This window comes from Geospiza fortis, unplaced genomic scaffold (genome assembly GCF_000277835.1).
Source record: "Geospiza fortis unplaced genomic scaffold, GeoFor_1.0 scaffold351, whole genome shotgun sequence".
NCBI classification, from domain to species: domain Eukaryota; kingdom Metazoa; phylum Chordata; class Aves; order Passeriformes; family Thraupidae; genus Geospiza; species Geospiza fortis.
Window position 1 is genome coordinate 1,532,978 of NW_005054419.1, and position 20,662 is coordinate 1,553,639.

Below are 20,662 nucleotides of genomic sequence, written 5' to 3' on the forward strand. Positions count from 1 at the left end.
ACAAACAGTTGAATGCACTGTAGCTCAGTATTTTAAGGACAGGCATAAATTAGTTTTACGCTACCCTCACCTTCCATGTTTACAAGTTGGACAGGAGCAGAAACACACATACCTTCCTCTGGAGGCAAGTAAACTCATAGAGAATTCTGTATTTTTGCGTCTGGGGGAAGGGGGTCAGAGGGAAAAAGATTTAAAATATTGGCAAGCTGTTTTTTGAGCAGCAAAATGTTGAGAAATTCAGTGGTGCTTTCAGTGAAAGAAAAGCCACAAGCCCAAAAAAGAATTGGACTATGTTTAATTTTCTTTCTGTGGGGAAATTTCAGGTGTGCAACATAGTGGCAGGACAAAGATGCATCAAGAAACTCACTGACAATCAAACTTCCACTATGATCCGAGCCACTGCCAGATCAGCCCCGGACAGGCAGGAAGAGATCAGCAAATTGGTGAGTGCTGTGCCAGACATGAGGCAGGGGTAGGAATGGGTTTAATTTTGCTCACCTTTAGCAGGTGCTGATGTGTTTGTACATTGCACACAGGTTATTTATGAGCTTGGTTCTGTACATTTTGATCATTTCAGATGCGGAGTGCCAGTTTCAACACCGACCCTTACGTGCGGGAGTTTGGGATCATGGTCAAGGATGAAATGACGGATGTGACTGGCAGAGTCCTTCAGCCTCCCTCCATCCTCTATGGAGGCAGGGTATGTCCAGTGACTTCTGTACAGTCTGTGCTGGCCTCTGTAATGTGGTTATTTTAAATTAATTGTGTTGTGTGCAGTCAGAGGGCTGGCATGGGTGTGTTGTTCAGAATTTGAATTTAGGTTCTCAAAGTCCTTAAATTTATTGGCTGATGTGCATCTCTTTCGATTTCTGTTTTGTTTTGGAAAGTAAAGCTGGGTTAAAAATGCCTTTTTTTGCCTCAAGCACTCTTGCATTGTGTGTTGCAAGAAGCAGCCTGCAAATAGTGGTTCAAATCAATGTGTATGGAGAAGAACAAAGACCATTTTAATTGTCACTGTATATATTTGAAAATATGCTGAAATTTTCCTGAACTTCTGGCTGGTTTTGAATATTCTGGGTGGAGCAACTGTGCTTAGGGCAGCTGTCTTGAGGTATCATCTCTATGAGTATGTCGTTCCCCATAGTCATCTCTTCCTGTTTGGAATATTTGCCCACATGTTTTTATTTTCCAATGGCTTTTCAGATGGCCTTTCTGACAGAATCTTTTTCCTGTGATATCTTTAAAAAAAAAAAGCTTGAGAAACAAGATTTTCCATCAGTTATATACTGGGACTTGTTGCAAGATGAAAGCTTTAATAGCTGGGATAATTTCATTTGTGGAGGCTTTTGATGATCTCTTCAGATCATGCATTGCCAGCTGAATATAGTTCTGTCCCTGTGCACAGCAGAGCCTCCAAACCCATAATGGGAGAGGATCTTGAGTTTCCTGCCTGAAATTCTTCAGATGACTCAGGCAAATTAGCTGAAACCTCCCTTCCCTGGCAGGTTAAGGTACCCCAGGCCTGACCCTGATGAGGGCACTGCTTTCATGAGCTATTCTGGCACCAGCAGGCTGGGGGAACTTACTGGCTGATGTATGTTTGAAAGTCATATTGGGGGAGGCACTGCCTTCGGCACACACAACTCTTTGCAAAATCCTTTATCAGATTCATGTGTGTGTCCTGAAAAATGCCCAGAAGCTTTAGTTGTTGTTGCTAGGTGAGAAGGAAGACATGATGGTAGCTTGTCTAAAGCATCTATCAGTATTTATTAAGGTAATTAACATCACCAGAATTACTTTAGCTGCTTTATTACATCCCTTGTCCTCTAGATAATCCATCCCAGTAATATCTGCTTGGTGGGAGAAATAAAAGTGTTGGGCAGGTCCAAGTTGAATAACTGATCACCTTTCTCAGCTTGTTCACATTTTTTCTAGAGCTGTATGAGTGACATTGAACCACTATTTGTCTCTACTTAGTGATGTGTAAAATATTCATAGTACTTAAATTAACTTTCCCTTGGAAAGTTCACTGAGCAGTTGTCAAGTCACTATAGAAATGCAGATTCTTGTTAACATTCCATACCAAGCATGAATCTTACTTCCCATATATTTGCTGCTGATAAATGCAACCAAAGGCAATGATCAGCAATAAAAATGAACAATGTGAGTTTTATTTTTCACCTGGCTAAGAAGCTGTGTTGCTACAGTGATAAAATGATTATTATAAGATGGATGGATATTTGTACATGGGAGAGAGCAACCTGAGAGTATAAATCACCTCCCCTTGAAGGGAAGTAGAAGCAAAGCTCATTTTTGTTTAGCATCAGTCAAGTTTTGCATTAATGTTTAATTTTTACCTTCCACTTCCAGAATAAAGCAATTGCTACACCAGTGCAAGGTGTCTGGGACATGAGGAATAAACAGTTTCACACTGGAATTGAAATAAAGGTTTGGGCAATTGCCTGCTTTGCTCCCCAGCGCCAGTGCACTGAAGTTCATCTTAAGTAAGTATTGTGTAAGGTGGTGATTTTGTCATTTATTAAGGATGCAAATGTCATGATTTCACTTTTAATAAGAATTTGTTAATTTTTTTTGTAAATTGTTAAACATAGCAATGCATTTTCTGTCTCTTTGTGTTTTGCATGATGCCAGTCTGATTTCAGTGCCAGCATCAGGAAATCCTCCAAATCAGACTTTACAAAAGCCATTTCTGCTTTATGGCAGGTTTCTGACCAGTGAGGCCTTAGGGTTTAAGATACAGAAGTGATGTAATGATGGGTGTTTATCACTGAGTGTTTCTCAAGAGTGCCAGCTAACATGTGTGTTCTCTTAGGTTCCTTTCCTGGTTATATGGAGTACATTTATTCATGCAGAATTTCTTTAAAAGGAAATTTCTTGTCCAAAACCTTTTCCTCTTCAGAGTTTCTGGAATGTGCAAGTTGCTGTATTTGCCAGATGAGTAGGATTGGTTGTTCCATTGGTTTTAGGTGTTTGAATGAAACTTTTAGATTTGGTTTCTTTATCTTAGGATGGGACAGGATTGTTCAAAGACTGTTGTTACAGTGACATCTGCATTGGCTCAGGGAAGGTGTGCAGATCCATGTCTGATCCCTCCTTCCACGTGCAGCTGCTTTCTCTTCATGCATGGACAAGTGGAGCTGCTCTGGCAGTGACTCAGCTGCTCTCTGGGAGGTGAATTCAGGGCAGGGGTTGCTCACACCAGTGGCATTGCCATGGCACTGTTCCTTCACATGGTTTGCTAAACAGCTTGGGAATTTTTCCTTAACAAGTGATGAGCAAACGGTGGGAATCTTTTTACTGCCCATTGTGTGAGGAAGGGAGGGACTTGTTCTCTCCAGGCACATGTCAAGAACTGGGCTGCTAGAGAACTTTCCCTTCTGTGATGTTGCTTGTAGTGGAAATGCTGTGTAAGCCAAGTTACTCAGTTTTGAGAAATAGGCAGAAGTCCTCAACATAATGAGCCAAAATAAAATTATTTGAATGGCTTAGAATGAGTTTGTATATACCATGAAAAAACATTGCTTCAAGCCAGGAAAATATCTACATCCTTTTCCATCTTGTGGTCTCTTGTTACATCTTGTTGATCAAGTTGGGGCTCGAATGCTGCTGATTCATCAGAGGAAACACCTTCAAATGCTCTAAAAGTCTTCAAAATCATCCTGGTTTACCTCTTAGGAACAGAGAGAGAGAACCTTTCCTTGTAGGCACTGTACTCCCAGATGGACTTTAAAAGGCTCAAACCCTGACTTGTTTCAGACTTGAATGTTGAAATCACGGAAAGGTTTGGGTTGGAAGGGACCTTAAAGATCATCTTGTTCCAACCCCTCTGCCATGGGCAGGGACACCTTTCCCTAGACCAGATTGCTCCAAGCCTCATCCAGCCTGGCCTTGAACACTCCCAGGGATGGGGAGATGTTCTGCCACTGACTCTGCTGTAGTGCGTGCTTGTTTTTCCAGAGGAAATACCCATTTTCTGCAAGGAGCCTCAGGCTGCAGGGCTGGAGCTCACAGAGTCTTATGATTCATGCAAGTTAACAACAAACAGGTTTGGAAGAAGCTGAATCTTCACACCCTCTCAGTCAGTGATACCCTGGCACCCTGTGGTGGAGATGAGCAATGTTTTAGACAACTGTGGGGGGGGTTAATAAATAAAGGGTTTTTATCAGTGAGCTAAAAAGGCTCTCAGGTGGAAGCCTCTGAAGAAATTTGGTTGTCTCCATATCTGATCACTTCCATCAAAGGGTGATTTTTTCCCACCAGCCTAGGAGAAGGTTTGCCTTCATCTCCAGGACACACATTTTCTCTGGTATCTATGAAATTGTGCATTGTTATGGATGCTAAAGCAATTCACTGAGACAGTTGCTGGTAATTTCTGTTGGTTGTTTTCATCATGAGGAAAAAAAGGAATAACTCCAGCCGTTTCTCTGGTGGTAACGTGGAATTGTGTTAGAGCAGGCTATGCCAGATTGTCATTATTGCAAAAAGTATTTTATCCTGTATTTCCCATAGAAATAAGGTAGAATTTGCCTTGGAAATGAGTTTTTTTCATTAATGGTGTTATTTATACAGCACATTTCCTGTCTTGTCTTCAGTGACTACACAGGCATTGCCAATTAAAGAGGCACATTGGGTTAAATTCCCAGGTTTTTGGACAGCACAACTCTGCAAGTTTAACAGGATCGTTCCATTAAAAATAAGATCAAAAATGAGGATGGGTTTTGACTGTCTGATAATGTAATGTATTTGTGTGCCTTGCCCAGGTCCTTCACAGAGCAGCTGAGGAAGATTTCCAGGGATGCTGGAATGCCAATCCAGGGGCAGCCCTGCTTCTGTAAATATGCCCAGGGGGCCGACAGCGTGGAGCCCATGTTCAGACACCTCAAGAACACTTACACTGGGCTGCAGCTGGTCGTGGTCATTTTGCCAGGAAAAACACCAGTCTATGGTCAGTGAGTGGAAATGTGCATTTCAGTCACAGTTTTGTGTGTTTTTTATGAGCTATCCAAAGGAGAGAGGTTTAATGCTGGTTTAGCTCTATAAATTCCAATTAGGGACTGCGCTGTAAATTAATTTTGCTATTTTTCTTGTTCTCTGTGATGTTTTATATTCAGACCTAAGTATTTTCAGTATGTTCTCTGTGCTTTGAATTTGTTTTTGCCATTTTCCCTGCTGATTGCATTTGAGAAAGCCAACACAGGGTTTGGTGAGATTGGCATTGATAGGCAGTGGATTATAATATGCTTAATAGAACTTGTGTGCTGAAAATTCCAATGACTTCAATGACTTCAAGAACTCTTTTAGCTTTTAGAACACATTTGCTCACTCAAACAATCTCCCTTGGCAAAAAATGTTGAGTGAAGGAGATTTCTGTCTATTTTTCTTTTAATTTCAGTTTTTTAACTTGGTTTGCAAGGATACAGGTGCACAGAAAACGAAAATTCAGCAGAAAATTCACTGTTTTTTTGGAAACAGTGACAATTGGTGCATTTTACATGGCATCCACACGTGGGTTTTAGTATGTTTTACACAAACCATACATTTTCCAGCTCTTCCTATAGGCAGGACTGCTTTTTTCCTGTCCTTCCTCCCTCCTTTTTCACTAACCTTGCCCAGCTGGAGCAGCAGCCACTGTTTTTCTCCCATAGCTATCTGGACTCTTCTCTGGTGGATCAGATCTATCAAGCAGCTGCAGATTTGTTTTATCCCATCCCTCACCATTTTAATATAGCACAAAATAAGTTTCCAATTTTAATATTAATCTCGTACAAGATGAAAAGAGATTAAGCAAGGAACCTTAAGGAAATAGTACTTTTTTCCCCCTTGAATTCAGCCTGCGAAGGAAGTGGCTCATCTCTAATTTGTACAATAGAAATTCAGTGCAAAATTGCATTTTTACTGTTCCTGTTTGGCATTAAAAGGGAATTCTTTTCCTCTGCTTAACCACTGAGAGGATGTGGTACCACTCTGATCTTCTTTCTGTGTCATTATCTTTAATTATAGTTATTTCTGCCCCCTCTAATAATCTCTCCTTATTTTCTCCCCATGCTCTTCCATACCCTGCACTTCCTATACCCACAGTCTTGTCTTTTCTTCCCACCCTGCTCTTTTCCTCTCCTGTTGCCAAAGAGGAGGGTTCATCTTCTCTGAGCCCATCTTGGAGCCTAAATTTCTTCCCTGAGTGTAAGAGTGTGTGGGTCTCTGAAAGCCTTGAAGTCTCAATTTTGTTGTTAGCAATAGGATTTGATTTAACTGTTGGAACTGTACAGTACTGAAGGAGTTTCTTGGAGTTTTTATGCACCATTGTCTGCTGAGCTGGCCACTTTCCTATGCAAGTGATGAACTTGCATCTTCCTATCAGTGAAGAACTGATAAGCTGCTTGGCTGAATATTGCTGAGCACTTTATTGCTAGGTTTGTGTTACTATTCCGGTGTTTAATAATGCAACAAGTGCTCCATATCCTAATATTATCCACATTGCCCACATCATTAGCCAAAGCTGATGATATGATACTACAAATGAAAAATAAGAACTAATTTTAAAAAATCTTAGTTAATATAAGCCAGCAGTGCCTTTAGTTATTGCATTTAGGACTGGTTAGGTGGAGCAGAGCAGAACTGGGGGAGGTTCTGAAGGCTTGGTGGGTTTGGGGTTGTTTCATTGTGTTCCTTTAAGCTGGAGCACCACTTCACTAAAACTCCAGGTGTAGTTAATTGGACTGAATTCAAGTCTCCTTCATGGTTTGATTTGCAATTTGCAAATCTTTTATTTTGTTTTTCTCATTCTGCAGCGGAGGTGAAGCGCGTTGGGGACACAGTGCTGGGAATGGCCACTCAGTGTGTGCAGATGAAAAACGTCCAAAGAACAACACCACAAACTCTGTCCAACCTCTGCTTAAAAATAAATGTCAAATTAGGAGGTGTAAATAACATTCTACTGCCACAGGGAAGGTAAGTTCATCTTTCAAAGGGGAAGAGGTTTTTGTATTGCAAAGTGAAAGTGAGCCATGCTGAGAGAACTGGGAGCTTTTATCTGCGGCCATAGCACTGCAGCTTAAGTGACTCTTCAGACAAACTCTTTTGGCTTCTAATAAATAGTCCTGCAGAAGTTAGGTTATGAAGACAGGAGAGGAATACTTGTTTCTGTTGAAATTTATTATAAAAGTATTGTTTTAATGATCTGACCACTGAAGTACACAACTTCAGTGTGTAACAACTTCAGTGTTACAACAGCAACAACTGTCACTAGAATGAAAAATCTCTAATATTCTGTTTGCCCTGAGTTTTCAAAAACAAATAGAGGCCACCTAGAACAGCAGTGCCTTTTCTTTTGGCCAACATTCTTCTCTTTGAGACTCTTGACCACAGTGGAGATGTGAGCCTGCACTGGGCCATGGACTGTGCTCTCAAAATTCCTGAGTTTGCTGGCTGTGGAGCCCACTGTCCCTCCACATTTAGTGTTGCCATGAAGGTGGAGTACTAGGGTGGCCCTGAATGTGCCAGGCTCACAACATTTGCCCTGTGAACCTGACCTTGTCAGGGTTCTTACTGTGCTGTCCATCCCTCCCAAAAAGTACCTCCAGTACTGGCACTTCTCTGTTGGATCCCTTTCTCGGTGTTTTGCAGGGCATTCTGTGATGGTGATCCTGCATTATCTCTGAACAATCCTCTCTCTTGCACTCACTAAAAGCTGTTTTCAGACAAGAAGGGACCCTGGCTTCCTTAAAAATACCCAGTCAGTGCCTGTGTCCTGGATCAGGGATGGTTCAGCTGGAGCCAGGACAGCTGGAATGTCTCTGGGTTCCACGGCTGCACCATCAGACTTTCCCTCTTTGAGGCAGGGAGAGAGGGGGCTTCCCACCAGCTGGGGAGCAGCTTTGCCTCAGCACCCAGCCTGTGTCCTCCCAGACCCCCATCCAGTGTGGGTGCTTCATTCCTGAGATGGGCAGTGGGGCAGGGCCAGGCTGTGGGGCAGAGCTCCCTGTCCCTGGGCACCATCCCTGCTCTCTGGGGTAGATGTCAGGGTGGTTACCCAGGACAGTCCCACCTTATTTATAAATGCTAAATAGATTAGGCCTATCAGCAGCAGCCACTGTATGATATCAGCATCTAGAAAAAAAAATTTGAAGCCTTTAAAAGGTGCTGGGGTACATCCAAACAAATGGGTGAAGGATTGGGGAAAAACTCCCCCCTGTATTGCTTCCTCACAATGGGCACCATTATAATGAAACCCCCCAGACGTGAGCTTAGCCTGTAGTTGTACAGCCATGTGTCCACGTGCCAGAGGAAGTTTAAATCCAGGAATTGCTCACCTTATTGACCTATTGTGCAAACTGGGTTACAGCCACAGTAGCCTAAGTCATAAGATCCATGTTTAAATAAGGAGCTGCAAATGGGAGCACAAAATGTATCCACAACCATGTGCCAGCCAAACCAGGGTAAGTTAGACCACATGGTGCCTAAGGAGGTTTCTGTGTTCAGCACACAAAATTAGGTTAACCAGAAACTACTATTATTCCTTTTTCTTCATTTTCTCTCAATGCCCTGGAGCCCAACACTGGGCACCAAAAACTGCTGGGTTAGGAGACAGGTGTCTGCCAAGGAAGGTGGGAATCTTCCTGGAATGGAAAAGATAGATGACCCCCTCCCTCCAAATTATTGTAACTTTGGGGGCTTTCAGGCAAAGATGTGGGTAAAGGAACAACAGTTTTTTACTAGAATATATATATATATGTATATATATGTAGACAAAGAAGCAACAATAGCACCAATAACAAAACTCAAATGACAACAAAAATTAACAGAATTCCAAGACACCCAGCTATTTTTTTTGTCTCTTAAGTACAGTCCATTCATCATCTCTTAGGCAATAAATGTGAAGAAAATTCCCTGAGAAAGAAAAAAAAAATCAAGTCAAGAAAAAACAAAAAAAGTCTCACCCCCAACATTACCTTCCCATTTCATTTAAAGAAGGTCTGCTAACAGATAAATTAAGCTTCATAACCATTAAATCATTCCTCCACAAAGAAATTATGGTGGCCCAAGATTTCCTGTTTGAAATTGTTTCATTAAGAAATAGAGTTGAAGTTTAAAACCTATGTTGTAGTGCTCTGGTGGTCCTCTCTTGGGGCAGTGGTTTAATATCTTAACCTAAAGATTTGTTTAAAACTTTCAAGCTCAATAAAAAAAAAAATCTACTTTGCAAGTAGTAACTTTGATATCTACTATTTTTGGACTTCCTTACCAAGACTGTTTTTTATTAGGAAAAAAATATTTTTTCACAGCATCTGCATATGTGCACAGTTATTTCATTTTCTCAGATGCCATTTGTTACTAAGGGATCAACTTAGCAACTTCTACTCCTTTTTTTGGTCCAGTTGATAAAAGCTGCAATTATTCAAGTTCGAAAAAACTAGATATATTTTAAAACTAATTTTTGATTAAGAGCAACAATTACCTCTGCTTTAAAAATCTGCCTAAGTATTTAGCATGAGAACCTTAATCAGGATTTTTAATTACTGCCACAGAATAAGTGACCAACTCTGATCAAGTGCCAGTTGTAGATTAATTCATTGCAGGAGTACAGAGTGCTGTTTATTTGAGTTTTAATGAGCTTTATTAAGCATAAATCTTGCTGCTTTTACAAATTTCCCTTCTCTTTGCCAGACCTCCAGTATTCCAACAGCCTGTCATATTCCTTGGTGCAGATGTAACTCACCCTCCAGCTGGGGATGGGAAGAAGCCTTCCATTGCTGCAGTGAGTAAATTGTGTCCTGCTTTTCCCCCCAGCTCCCTCCTGCTGCTCAGCTCTAATGCATTTTATTGCTTTCAATCCTTTTGTGGTCCATTGCTTCTGATTGCCTAATTATAGCATTATAAATTATTTTTCTGCAGGAATTTATTGAAACTTCAGAGAGCTTGCTCTGATGCTAATTACTTAAATGTGTGTATTAGCTTGTAAAATGCCTGAGTTGCTGATACACAGAGGAGCTTTTCTGGGAGCTGATATTTATTAGCAGGCTGATAATGAGCTAGTGCATGCTTAAATCTGCTTCTTCAGCACTTAGAAATGTTCAGAATTTCTTCATTGCTGATAGGGAACTAGGCTGGCTCAGCTGTGGTTTCTGGGGACTCAAGCTCCTAGAAATCACAAAATGTGCAGTAATCTCTTGGAAATGTCCTTCTTAAATAAATACAGGGAGTGGTCTTTAGCTTGTATTATGTCAAACACCTGTAGTGGCTGCTCAGGATTGTTTAATAATGAAGTTGTTTGGTGATGTTATGTATCTGTTTTGAAAAGTTACACCTGTGTGTCCAGGGAAAACCAGGTGGAGATGTGTGGTATTTTCTGGGACCCCCATCAAGGGGAGGAATGATGGATCTGACTCCATGTTCTTAGAAGGCTAATTTATTATTTTATGTTACTATATTACATTAAAGAATACTGTACTAAAGCTATACTAAAGAATAGAGAGGGATACTTACAGAAGGCTAAAAAAGAAAAACTAAGAAAAACTTGTGACTCGCTCCTCTAGAATCTGACACAGTTTGGCTGTCATTGGCCAATAAGTAAAAACAATTCACATGTTGGATTAACAACCTCCAACCACATTCCAAAGCAGCAAAACACAGGAGAAGCAAATGAGATAATATTGTTTTCCTTTTTCTCTGAGGTTTCTCAGCTTCCCAGGATAGAAATCCTGGGCAAGGGGATTTTTCAGAAAATATGACGGTGACAGTGATGTGCTCACTTCTTTAGTTTTTTTGTTTAAGTCCCATGCTACTTTTACAGCATATGGATGTTAATGTTTCATTAACAGAAAAATCCCTTCCCTTGAGAAAGGGTGTGGATATTTCTGTGGTCCATCACCATTTCAGTTTGATGGATTCACAAAACAGGCTTGGTGTCCCAGAATTCCAACTCCCATGAAGCAGTCTGAACTATCTCAATGGCTTCATGGTGTCAGTGCTCCAAACTGTATTTGAGTTTTTAAGTGCCTGTAGGTGCAAACAAGAAATGAGTCTTTTAGATTTAAAACAATTTTCTCTTTCAGTAGGATGTACTGCCACAGGTGAACTAAACCCAGAGCTGGTTCCAAGCACATTTTAATTTCAAATACATCTTTGCCAGGCCAAGCACTCGGTGTTCAAGACAGTGCAGTTATCCCATGAAATAATCTTTATTTTAGTGCTCTCTGGTTTGATGCCAAGCATTTTTTCCAGGTTGTAGGAAGCATGGATGCTCATCCCAACCGTTACTGTGCCACGGTGCGGGTGCAGCAGCACCGCCAGGAGATCATCCAGGACTTGGCTGCCATGGTCAGGGAGCTGCTGATCCAGTTCTACAAATCAACCAGGTTCAAACCAACTCGAATCATCTTCTACAGGGATGGTGTTTCTGAGGGGCAGTTCCAACAGGTGATATTTGTCTTCTTGAAATTCTCATTGTGTAGTTTTGTGGTAGTAATGGAGTTTTAAAATTCCACCTCTGTGTGGTTGGAGTTACAAGAAGTATAAGCTCAACAAATCTTCCCTCAACAAATTAGTTGGATTCAAACCAAGCAGGCAGGAGAAGTGTTTGCATACTTTTCATGTGCTTTTGAAAGTACTTTTCCCCTTTAAAATATTTTCCCTGACAGAATTATAAATGAAAAGTGTAGTTTTAGCACTCAAGTTTCCACATCTGTTTCCTATTTAGGATATATTAGTCAGACTGTATCCCATAGAACTTGGGCAGCAAAGAAAAATTATATGTTTTTTTTAAAGAGGATTCATAAATACTGGATTTTCAGTCATTTTTATTCTGATAAAACTCATCAGATCCTCTGTAATATTTATTTTGTTTGCTTGCTAGTACCATATTTTATTAAATACTTTTCTATAAATTTTAAAGACATTTATATACACTTTTCTTTCCAGTATTTATGTATGTAAATAAAAGATACAGAATTGAGTCAGCTTGTCAAAATCCAGGGGGAAGAGAGGAAAGATCACTTGCTAAACTTGAATTGATAAAATAATCTTTGTGTGAACTTTTGATATATTCTCTTTTCAATTGTTTTTGGTTTTCACTGGAGTTTTCATGTACAATTAACCCACAGTGCAAATAATTGCATTTTGGTTTGTTCCACTTTCCTTATTATTGGTGTCTGTAGTCCTGCATGGAACTGCACAAAGCTGGGAAAGAGCAGCTGAGCACTTGTGGATTTTATCCCTTGTTCTAGTCTGAAAAATAATTAGTCTGTTGTATTCAGCAGCCTAATTAAATGTTCATTTGTATTTGGTAGTTAAAGAGATTTTGACATGCAGGTTATTAATCTGAGCCTCGTGCTTGGAGCTGAACAAATCTGGAAGCAGCTCTCTCCTGGCTCAGGAAACTGCTGATGTAATTTGCCCTCATCAGGGGAAGAAATTAAGATTTGGTCCTCAAAGCTTTGATATCTCATTACTCTGAGTGACAGTGCAAGAAGGAACATGATAAATTACCTGTGGATAAATAAAAGAAATCTGTGGATAAATAAGAGGAATTTGTATGATGGCAATGGTTCATGTTGATCCCACCTCTCTCTGTGTGTGGCTCAGGTTCTCCACCACGAGCTGCTGGCTATCAGGGAGGCTTGCATTAAACTGGAGAAGGATTATCAGCCTGGCATCACATTTATAGTGGTGCAGAAAAGGCACCACACCAGACTCTTCTGCACGGATAAAAACGAACGGGTACGTTCTGCTTGGGACCCCAAAGCTCCAGCAGGCAGACAAGTCACCAACTCCTGTTCATTTGTGGTGCTTTCTGGGTGGAGATCAGACTCTCCAATTTGATTTTTGGTACTTTCTGTGTGAAGAGGAGACTCTTCAAGAGCTGTTGCTGAGAATGGAGAGTTCCTCGTGGCAAAACACTGCTCACAGATTGGGCTTTCCATGTTCTTTTTCCTTCTGTCAGGCTTCTCTGTGGGAGCACTTGGACCCCACCAGGCTTCAAGGCAATAATTAGTAACTCCCAAAGCTGACATGAAGGTGGTTGTTGTATTAGTAAATGCTGTGGTTACAGATGTTAGACTGTTTGAAAGTAAAGAGTATTTTGACATTCTGCTTTGAAGAGATTTTGAGGGAAGAGGTGGCCTGTCTGACAAGGAAGGATTGTCCCCTTGCAGGTATAAACAGGAAAAGTTAACTCCTGTCCTGGAGTAGGAAGGTGAAAAAGAATTTGACAACTCAGTTGCAGGAAATTCTTTTTACATTATTCAGAAAACCAAATATTTTTAGGTAATTTTTAAGAAGATTTTGCAGCTTGTCTCTTTTTTTCTTTCTCCATAGTAGAGACACTGCAGATTTTCAGTTGGAACAAAATTTCAGTTTTGCACTTCTTCTTCACTTTCTGCTTTATATAGATCTTTTTTGTGTGTTTATTTTCCTGGCTATACAGCTGAAAATAAAAAAAGCCTTTGTGTTGTGCCTCAGTGTCTTTGCATTTCCTGTTTACACAGGTTGGAAAAAGTGGAAACATTCCAGCTGGTACCACAGTGGACACAAAAATCACCCACCCCTCAGAGTTTGACTTCTACCTTTGTAGTCATGCTGGGATTCAGGTAAGACATTTTGTGTGGCATGGTAACTGTTTGTACTAAAGCTACTTTATCAGATGGCTTTTTGTTAGATCTGAGGTTTTCAAGATGAAAGTTCATTTCAGAGGTGAAATGTTGAGAAACACAACCCTATCAATAAAGGGGCAGGGATTAGTTTGATAGGCAGCAAGGAAGGAGGTTGTTTGCCTTTTAAAGGAAAAAACCAGCTGGAATGTGTAGAACTGCTGCCCGTGGTTTTTGAGGAAGCAGCCATTTCACTGCAGCTCCCAGCAGAGGTTGAAAGCTCAGGAGATGTTTGGGAGTGCTGATGAGCTGTGTGCTCTGGCTCCAGGGAACAAGCAGACCCTCTCACTACCACGTGCTGTGGGATGACAATCGCTTCTCGTCGGACGAGCTGCAGATCCTCACCTACCAGCTGTGCCACACCTACGTGCGCTGCACGCGCTCCGTCTCCATCCCTGCCCCCGCCTACTACGCTCACCTGGTGGCCTTCAGAGCCAGGTACCATCTGGTGGATAAGGAGCACGATAGGTGAGTTCAGAGTTTTGCACTTTTGCAGAATTGGAAGGCAGTGGGGCTTGTTAATTCTGGGATCAGTGGTGTCCTCAGTTTGAGGGTGGGTTTGCTCTCACTGAATTTTGCTGCTGAAACAAAGCAGCAGATGTTCCTGTACGTGCTGTTTGCTGTTTCAGAACATCAGTGGTGCTTTAGTCAAACATTAATTACCCTTATTCTATTCAGAAGAAAGTAATGATACAGAAACATATGAAAGGAGACGCAGATTAAATAGGGTGTCACTGTAGGACACAAAACAACACGATGTGCACACACCGCTGTTCTCAAGGTGAAAAAAGAGGGGTTTATTTTCTGACTCCCAACATTTATAAATGTGACAGTGGATTGGAGGGTGAAAGTGCCACCTCTCCAATGACACTGGACAAACCAACAGTCCATCAAATTTCTCCTCCTCCATAAAAGAATGCAAAACAATAAGTAATTTACAGAAAGTGTGTGAGAAAGTTCGTTACAAGAATGTAAACATCAGATGCCTTAGCAAATCTTAAAAAATCAGGGTGACAGTAGGGTTTCTCTTCCCCCCCAACCTGTTGGTTTTTGTTCCCCCCCTCCCTTCTCTTTCAGTGCTGAAGGAAGCCACACTTCTGGCCAGAGCAATGGCAGAGACCACCAAGCACTTGCTAAGGCAGTCCAGGTGCACCAGGACACGCTGCGCACGATGTACTTTGCTTGACATCTTTTCATGTTCATTGGCTCCGGACAAGGCAGAGTTGGATTCACACCAGACCAGCTGCACTTAGACCAACAGATGCCCCAGCCCAGGGACAGCCAGCAATGAGTGATGCATCTTTATTCCTTTCTTTCCCATTTGCAAGGAAGCCTTCCGTCCAGAATTTCAGACTTGATCACAAACTGCGTTCTTGTACCAAACCCCACTGTTGTCAGAAATGTGGTTTGCCAAAAATCTCTGAGCTGCTTGGTATAAAACAGACCCAGATTTTATAATTAAATCAAGAGCTGTAATCTCAGGGCTTAGGGAAGATAAACAAAAAAACCAAACCAACAACCCAACCCACAAAACTCCTCATTCAGTTTGCTGTTCATTGAGTTGCTTTTGATAATTTGGAAAGATTAATTCATACTAAGGTTTGATGAGCTAAAGTGCTGTGAATCAGCTTTTAGTACACAGGAAAGCAAAGCATTTTTTGAGTATTTATGAAGCCTTGATTATTCTAGATGCATTTACAAAATTTTTATTTTCAAAATAAGAGCGTGACAAAATTCTGGTTTCTAATTGTCTTATAAAGATTATTCTCAGATTATTCTGTGTGTCTAAGGACAAATGTATTTTCTGAAGCTTGTTCTTGAATGTTTTTTATTGTGCTGCATTTTAAAATGTTTTTCATAGACTAAAGATGAACTTAAAAAAAAGAGTAAACCTGTACCTAAGCTTTTAATAGCTCCAGTTAGATTGGCAGAAGAAAATGTGCCATTTAAAAAAATTTCTAAAGATTTTTTTAAAATCATACTGACAGCTAACTTTAGGATTTGTCATACAGGACTGTGACACTTACTTTCCAAAGTCTCTAAAGAATACGGGTCTGTGGTGATAAATACAGTACAATCCTTTTTCACTGTTGTTTGAGTTAATGTAAATTTTATATATGTTTCACAGTATTAATGTGATAGACTAGATGCTATTATTTATTTTTATTTACTAAGGAGTGCTCATTATACTTCTGTTAACATATCAAGAATGCTTTGAACTTAGAAAGTAAGATCCTTTTTGTGGGGACATTACTCTTCAAATGCAAAAAAAAAAATATGCAATCGATGTGGTGTGAGGAGAGAGATGCAGCCAGTGTCTGTTGTAGCTTGGGATTTGCAGAAAGGCTTTTTCAATGTGCACACAACACAGCAGGTTTTACCTCTGCGGTTCAGACGCACACAAGACCAACATTCTACATTCATTCAAGCACAAAACAATTGTATTTTATTTATATGTTGAGTAGTGGTGAAGCAGGAGCTCTGCTAGAGGAGAGTGGCTCGCTGGAAGTTAGGCACAAGTCAGTGAATCTATGCAGTAAAGATAAAAAAATTAGGAAACTGAAGTTTACTTAGGGAGGGAGGTGAAGCTCTCTTCGTTATGCATAAGATCTGTAGGAAAGGTGAGAGTTTTGCCATTCTCTTAGGAGAAGCATTATTTAAAACTGATAATTATGAGACAGATGCTTCTGTTAGTTTGCACACTGGATTCATAAAAACCATAACACACATGTAAACCATTGCACTAATGACAATGCCATGAGCAGGTTTAGGAGAAAATGGAAAAAGCCCAGGAAAGTTGTTTATGCTGACTTGATCTTGTTTGTTTTTCCATGGGATAAGTGAAATAAGATGCTGAGAGGCAGGCTGGAAAACCTTCATTCTCCTCGACTGATGGATTTTGCTTTGTCTTTTCCCTTTTCTCCGAGCAGCTGCTCAGTCTCTGTTTGGACACTTTTACCTCTGGCCACTGGGATGGGCAAGTAGCTTTAAGCCATGCAGAGCTCTGGGCCACAGAGCAGGTCAGCTGCCACCAGGTGGTGTTGGATAAGCTAGAAAATGCCCAACCTTTGCTGCATAAACACTTTTTAGGTACATAATTCCAGTTCAGATCTTCACCTTGTAGCAGTGTGTCAGTTGTCAATGTTTTGTAGGTCAAATGTAAAACCTGTTAATGGAATAATCATATTTGTACTATTCTAATTGGGTGATTAGGCTGCTGGCTCAGAGTGTCTTCTTGGTCATAGTTCTATAAATTCAGATTTCTGTAAATTTGAAGCAAATCCTAGGTAGCATTGTCAGTCTTGCTGTGTCCAGCGAGGTTGTACCTACCTCCCCTCAAGCTGCAGATCCTCCCCGTGGTGGGTGTGTTGCACTTCTCTGTGTTTCCTTCAGAGCTTTCCTATTTCAGTGAAGATATTCATTTGGCAGAGTTTTATATAAGAATTATTTTTATATGAATTCTTCTTATCAAATAGGATAAAGAACATCCATTTTAAGACATCATTTAACTTATTTGCTGTCTGTTATGCAGAGACCTCTTGGATGTGAAATTCATCCCCCTCTTTCCATGCAGATCTGGAACAGTGGAATTGTACAGGTGGTCAGATGGGGTGAGGAGGGCAGGATCTGTCTTGACCTCAAATCTCATTTCTGAAGCAGCCTGGGACTGCACTGCATCCTATTTAAGATGTTTCCTTTGTGAGAAAAGGAGTTTCAGGCAGGCCCTTCATCTGAGAGTAGCTGTTGTTTGTGCATCCTCTTGGAATAAGCAGAAATTATGTAGCTTTCCTTCCCTAAGTGTGAAGAACTTGGGATGTTTATGTGCATTTCAGGACATTTTTACCTTTTACAGACCTTTCTAAGCCTCTAAATACTGCTAATTCTTTATGCCTTGTGATTCACAGAAAGACTCGACAACTGGTAAAGTTGTAAAGTAGGTCTGCATTTATTTGGTGATGGGCAAATTAATTTCTAACTCTCATGTTTCACTTGTGTCTCTCTTCTTTTCTCTCCCACCAGTGGTGAATTAGTGAATAATTTAAAGCATGAAAAAAAAAAAACCAAACTGATTAGGTATATACTTTGTAAAGTACAGCATGCTGGCAGCCCAGCACCTCTCTTTCTGGGAATATTTTTAACATAAGTTACACATTCAAGAATGTCTTCTGTCCAAAAAAACCTGCCACAAACACATAAAATCCTAGAATTATTTTTTATTTTGTACCTCCCACATGTCTGGTGTAGAACAGCAACATCTCAGGTCAGCACAAAGCTCAAGAAGTCTCGGTCTCCCCCAGGCTGCTGGTGGAGAATGCCAGCTGAGGTCTCAGCTCTGAGTCTGGGTCACTGTGCAGGTCAGCTCAGCAATAACCAAATTTGTGCCACCCTTGGGCACTTGGGGCATTTTCCAGCCTGTGCAGAGGAGTCCCATTGCACAATCCCCCCAAAACAGCATCAGCAAGTGTGAAATGCTCCTTTTGGGAGGTGACAAGTACTATCAAAATACACAAAATACTTAAAAGTTTGTCTTTTTTCCCGTGATGTGCAAAATCTAATGCAATAATGAGATTTGCTTGGTGGTGGAGGTTTCTGCTGCAGTGGCTGAACAGAGTGACCAGTCCACTCCATCTGTTCCAGCCCCAAGGAGAAAACTGAGCTGATCCTGAGGAGCAAATGTCCTGTTGGGAAATGCTGGAGGAGGTGGATTTGTCTCTGCTTTATGTGGCATTTAAGACAGCCCTATGCAACTTAACACATGTGTGTGTGTATGCACTGATGTACAGAGTGAGGTCACTTGTTTTATTAGAGCTCCTTTTTTTGGCTTGGCTTGCTTTAGAATATTTGACTTTGTGAATTGCAATCAATGATCTTCCATGTTCCAGAGGCTTTGGCACAGGCATTCCCTTGTTTCTTGATCTGTCAGGTAACAAATCCCTTTGATCTCCATCCAGGCCTCCAGGCAGGGTTCCCTGATTGTAAAAGCAAAAAGGTTGTGAAAGTTTGGCTTTAATTCTGCCTCTCTCAGTAACTCCTGCAGCCTTTATTGTAACAGAGTCTTGTTCTTGTTGGATCATTTTTATAACATAAGACAAGAGGTTTTTCCATAATGATTGTCAAATTAAAACTTCTGGAGAGGAGGTGTGAGGAGTTTAGGGGTTTTTTTCTGAAAGATTGAAGTTTCTAAGATACTTCTGAGTTTTTCTTCCTGACTAAAGGCTTTTGATTACATAGCAGACTCAGTCAAGTGAGCACCTCTGGTGGCATAAATAACCCATAAGGGACTTTTAATAATACATATTTTACTCATTAACTAAACGAATGTAAGAAGAGTTCTCAGTATTTTTCACACTTGAGACCAGTGTAATTAAACTCACTTGTTTTCCTGGTTTTTTAATACTCTTCTCCTACCACAGTATCTCTTTTTGTGTGGCTTTCACCATTCCTAATGCAGGGCAGTCCTTTGTTTTTTACTTTTATATTCCATTTGGTCACATGCTTCTTGATGCACACATGCCATCTTTCTTAAGGAAAACTTCCAGTAGAAGGTAATTGCACTGATTGTTGGGTTTTTTAAACTCCCTTTTTACTGTAAGATTTTTTTTTTTTTGCATCTGCTGTAGCTGTTTGAAAATACTGTAAATAGTGCTCTGCACAGCAAGTACTGAAATGCTGGGGATACCATTCCTTGTTCTATTTTCCAGAATACTGCCATGTTTTCCCGTGTTGAGGTGGGAGCTTTGGTGTTAAATGTTCTTATACTTTGTGTGCATTATGGTATCAGTCCAAGAAGGGCACAGTTGCTGTATCACAGTGGAAATATTTAGAGTTTGTGTGAATTTATAAAACATTTCTTCCTTCTCTCCTCTGTGCACATTTCTCCCAGACCACAGAGATGCAGTTTTTCAGCTCTCACTGTGCTCTGTGCACAGCTTGCACTGTCTGTGCAAGGTTCAAATGCCAATTTTGGTATCAGTTTGCTGACTGATGGCATTAATGTAATATTTGGATTATCAGATGTAGCTCTCAAGGTGTTCCTTGCTTGTCTGATTCTTGTGTTGTAGAAGCAGAATCCGTGGATGTGGCAGAATTAGTGGAATGACAGGGATTTGGGATCCAGTTATGATGTCTTGCTGTCTGTCTGGGATTGGGCAGTGCAGAGGATGTTTCAGTGCTCTGAGCTGCCCGTGGATCTCCCATCCATCCATCAGCAATTGCCTTTTGCTTCCAGAACCCTCAGGGGCAGGACAAACCCCAACTCCAGCCCCACTGGCTGATGTTAGGATGCAAACCAGCAAGTTCTGCCTTCTGTTTCTGAGGGTTAATGACTGGAAAGATGGATTTCTGAGAGGGTTTAATTCAAATTGTATGGGAAGGGGGTGCTGTGTGTGCTTGGTGTGGGACAGAACCTGTTTAATCCCATTTAGTGTTTCAGTTGCTTTGTCAGAGTCGTTTCTTTGAAGTGTTAATTTGAATGTAATTGCTTGGCCAAATCACTACAGAAGTGGGTTTGTGGGAATCTTTAGTTTCAAAGCAGGTGCAGTTCAAGGCTACCTCCTGTATTCCTTTGTGGAAGAATTAATTGAAGTGAACCTCCCACTAAGCAGCCAAAATGCTCCCAGAGGGACTGGGTTTGTGCTGGTCTGTTCCTTACTGGGCAGTGCCATACTGTGATCCTGGGTGGCTGCTCAGCCTTCCCTCTGGCTTCCAGAGGCATCCCTGTGTACTGAGAGAGTACCAGGCCTGGCAAGGGGCACATCTGGCACATCTGCTTCTGGTCAGGGTCACTCCATAGCAGCAGCTCCTTCTGTGACCTCTCCCTTCACTTGAGTTTCTATACTGTTGTTTTCTAAATGAAAAATGTTTCTGTACTTTACCTGTTGGCCAGAAAATGTCAGGTTTTCTCTGCAAATGACATGAAGGTGCTTGCAATATATTTTGAGTCTGAGGCAAAAAATATGTATTAGATTATTTTTTTAATGTGTTTTTTAGGTAAGGTG

The 20,662-nt window shown here is 40.9% G+C and overlaps 1 protein-coding gene across 1 annotated transcript in view; it reads left to right on the forward strand.

Moving 5' to 3' along the window:
- Positions 1-19,542, forward strand: part of AGO2 (argonaute RISC catalytic component 2) — a 33,660-nt gene extending 14,118 nt beyond the window's left edge. Inside the window, 12 exon segments of the mRNA XM_031061607.1 lie at positions 1-124; positions 324-443; positions 578-700; positions 2,371-2,504; positions 4,782-4,966; positions 6,810-6,969; positions 9,685-9,775; positions 11,242-11,436; positions 12,601-12,735; positions 13,503-13,604; positions 13,933-14,132; positions 14,742-19,542. The exon segment at positions 1-124 is cut by the window's left edge and continues 8 nt beyond it. Coding sequence (XP_030917467.1) covers positions 1-124; positions 324-443; positions 578-700; positions 2,371-2,504; positions 4,782-4,966; positions 6,810-6,969; positions 9,685-9,775; positions 11,242-11,436; positions 12,601-12,735; positions 13,503-13,604; positions 13,933-14,132; positions 14,742-14,850 — 1,678 coding nt within the window. The 3' untranslated portion in view covers positions 14,851-19,542.
- The last annotated feature ends 1,120 nt before the right edge of the window (positions 19,543-20,662 follow it).